This window comes from Gossypium hirsutum, chromosome A11, assembly GCF_007990345.1.
Source record: "Gossypium hirsutum isolate 1008001.06 chromosome A11, Gossypium_hirsutum_v2.1, whole genome shotgun sequence".
NCBI classification, from domain to species: Eukaryota; Viridiplantae; Streptophyta; class Magnoliopsida; order Malvales; family Malvaceae; genus Gossypium; species Gossypium hirsutum.
The window spans coordinates 107,291,041-107,294,473 of NC_053434.1; the positions used below are offsets into that span (position 1 = coordinate 107,291,041).

The window sequence follows — 3,433 nt, forward strand, 5'->3', positions numbered from 1 at the left end:
ACTTTGATTTTAACAAGTCCATGCCCGTTGCTATGCTTCAGGAAATTAGAGTCATGTTTTCAATAAGGTATTTATATTAATATATAGATAAATTTATAATATATATAATATTGTTGATACAATGTACTAAAAGAGAAGAGTGTAGAGGAGAAAAGAGTGGTTGCTATCAAGGCCGACTCACCCAGCCAGGGCGAATCGCCGGAGGTTATAAAGAGTAGAGGTGAAGAGAATGTAAAAGCTAAGATTTGAAAGAATGTTGATAGAGTGTAGGCTTAGTATTCTTGAAAAGTCAATCCTCTCTTTCTCCTTTCTAGAGGTATTTATAGGCGAGGGTTTCATGTAAGGTCATGTTAATGTGTTGAACTTGCCATTAACTATTATTATAGAATACGTAGGTAAATATCTTTGACGGGACGAGAATATTTGTGTTGAGACAAATCATGTCATGTACTTTGACTTAATGGTATGAGGTAGTTAAACTCACGTGATATTTAGTGGCCAATATTTTCATGTTCCCAATAAAGCTCAAGGATCTTGACGATGAATGACCTTCCGACTTATTAATAGTTGTTTTACCGTTTGGGTGTCTTCTTCACTTGCCATATGTCTTCTCCATGGCTAAAATATCTTTGATGATGTAAAGTATGGGATTTCCATATTATAACTAGTCCTCCCTTAGGTATTAATAATGTCTTGTGGTCTTATCATATAAAAAAAAGAAAAAGAAAAAAAAGAAGTCTTATAAACATGTTGGTGTTTATTACAGTGTTTACGTGTTTAAATGTATTGTGTTGCTGTATCAAAAATTATTGAATTAGTATATGTGGGCATGCAAATTTTAGAGTTGAAGATTAAACCCAAAATTTATATATTGCAGGCAATGAAAGTATGATGCTAGAAATTGTTGTCAGAAATTCTTGATGAAACAATGAAATGAACATCAATGATTGCAGAAAGACATAATGCCGTCGTTCCAATTGCAGTGGGAATGCAAGAAATTGGTAAGTTTCGCAAAAGAAAACAAGCATAAAAGCTGATCTTCAGAACAGGTCTAAAGGGCTGGTATTATTTCAACTCATGATTAGCAATTGAAAAGTACATTCCCACAATCCGAATTTTCCCAGGGCCAAAATCTCATTGGTTTTGCTCAAAAGAAATGGATGAATCCATGGCTGAAACACCAACAAACTTTGTTTTTTGTCCTTCAAGGACCAAAAATGCATGTTTTCTTTTTGGTTTAATCAAAGAAAGAACCCTAATCAATTTAATTAATTAATCCAACCTCTTTCAGATTGCTGACTCTAGATTTTTCTTCCTTTGTTTTTCTTCTGCCGCTATACAAACCACCCCTTTTTAAAATGATTGCAGCACAGAACATGCAACAGCCTGCGCCCAATGCCTTAGCTTAGTCTTCACTAGCTGAGGATCTTCCCCTGAAAAAAATGCAATTTGGCACCACATTTATTATTACATGACCACACCAATCAACCTGGTGTTATATATATATGTTTGGAATTGAAACATTACCTGGGCTGTAAATTTTCCAATCTGACTCAGTACTTGTAGGGCTTCCAAAAGAAGATGACCGATCACCAAGTGATAACGATGAGCCACGACTATGAGGGGTTGAAACTGGACTTGGAGAAAGCTGTCGGTTTACAGCGAAATAAAGGTCTAATGCAGGCAATGTGCTTGTAAGTTTTTGGCCTTCTTCTTCATTGAATCCAAATCCCAGCTCTATGCACCCTTTAAGTTCATGCAGGTCTTCATCTGTCAACCCATTCTCAATGATCCCATTCTTTCTTCTCTCTTGACGAAGAATCTGGTGCCGCCTTCTTTCCCAAGCAATTTCCCGTCGCGTCTCACACAGCGATAATTGCTTCGATAAATACCTATTGTTTTTCATCAATGGTAATGGCACCAATGGCATACGTTCCAAATCTTCCGTTTCGGAGTCGCATAATGATGGCGACGATGACGACGTTGTAATAGCCTCTCTTCTTGGCTCTCCTTCCTTCACCATTTTTTCCTTTCGAAGCACCATGTACCTTCAAAAGGAAAAAATGAAAAAGTTCCTGTACCAATTTTCTTATCTATATCTATGGAGAAATGCCATGAAAACAAGACGGTTCTTGTTTCTTGTACTTAATAAACGGAATCCAAACGGAAGCTTATCGACTCTTACCGGCCGCGGAAGCCACTCGGCGGCCGAGAAATGGTAAAAAAGGAACAAAAAGTAAGGGATGGGGGTGGGGGCTCTGTCGGAAATGAGCTGTTATATTGCAAGTTCTGGGTGTTTGCTCCTTTAAAATTTTTTGATTTGATATAATGAAACAACACCAGCCCTACCAGGGTAACCTCTTGGAAGGCTTTAATGGAGAAAGAAAGGATGGAATTTGTTAAGGAGAATTCTATTTTTTATTCAACCATCCATTTATAACTGTCAGTTGCAACCCCCCACAATGTTATATTTGGAGCATGGCCATAGCCAAATACCAATTTTGGGGTGAGGGTGAAAAAAAAAACCACAAAACCAGACAGTTAAACCACGTCTGCTAGCTACCTAGAGGGGATGGCTCACCAACATTCTTGTAAGGTTGTATTTTGCTACTAGATTTTATCCTTACAATAAATGAACTTCCTTAACCTTTACAACATAGATTCTGCAAATTATTTACTTCCCTGAATCAATGGAAAGTCTGCATGTCTTTTCCAAATGACAAATGTGATATCAAGTAAATTTAGTAACAAATATCTGCACCATTTTCACATCAGATTCATCAAAAAAAAAAAAACATTATGTCCAACTTCTAGTAAGTATATTTTTATGCTTTGCAAGTAATAATTCAATTCTCTGTAATCAGAGCAAGTGGTTTTTGTCTGTTAAAACACTGAAAATAATTTTTTTTTCAGGTACCATGTTGATACTAGAGGCTTAAGAGAATTCCATGCCAGTTGTAATTTAGTGATAAAAATTTTACCAAAGAAGAAAGGAAAGTGACAGTCTATGTGTAACAACAGTCTAAAAACAAGAAAATTGACAGCAAGTACAAAATTTGGAGAAGAATAATGCTCAAATTAGAATTTTTGTTTTCATTTACAACGGATTAAATACCAACAATAACGGCTCTCACTCTCCTTCATCAGTTTCCAACAATTTTTTTCTCAACAATCATCCTGTCCGAACAAGGAACCTGAAATGGAAAAAAAAAAAAAAAACGAAACCATAGCACAAAACATAATAAATAAGAACCCTTTGTTTATCTTTTCTGGTTTGCTCCCTGGAAAGTTGCTGCAAATGTTTTAGTTTCCATGGTAGAATAGAGAAGGCTTAGGCTAATCTCGTTAACTTTAAAAATAAAGGCAAAGAAAAAAAAACTAGTTTAAGCGTATAGGAGAACTTAGATTTGTTGTTTTTTGTTTTCCTATACGC

At 35.9% G+C, this 3,433-nt stretch overlaps 1 protein-coding gene across 1 annotated transcript; it reads right to left on the reverse strand.

Annotated features, from left to right (window-relative positions):
- Positions 1–977: 977 nt before the first annotated feature.
- On the reverse strand, positions 978–2,359 carry LOC107904674 (uncharacterized). Its single transcript, XM_016831126.2, has 2 exons — positions 1,528–2,359; positions 978–1,433 (listed from the first exon to the last, which is right to left on the reverse strand). Exons 1-2 carry the CDS (start codon positions 2,042–2,044, stop codon positions 1,354–1,356), a joined length of 597 nt encoding a protein of 198 aa, XP_016686615.1. The 5' UTR covers positions 2,045–2,359; the 3' UTR covers positions 978–1,353.
- Between the last annotated feature and the right edge of the window lie 1,074 nt (positions 2,360–3,433).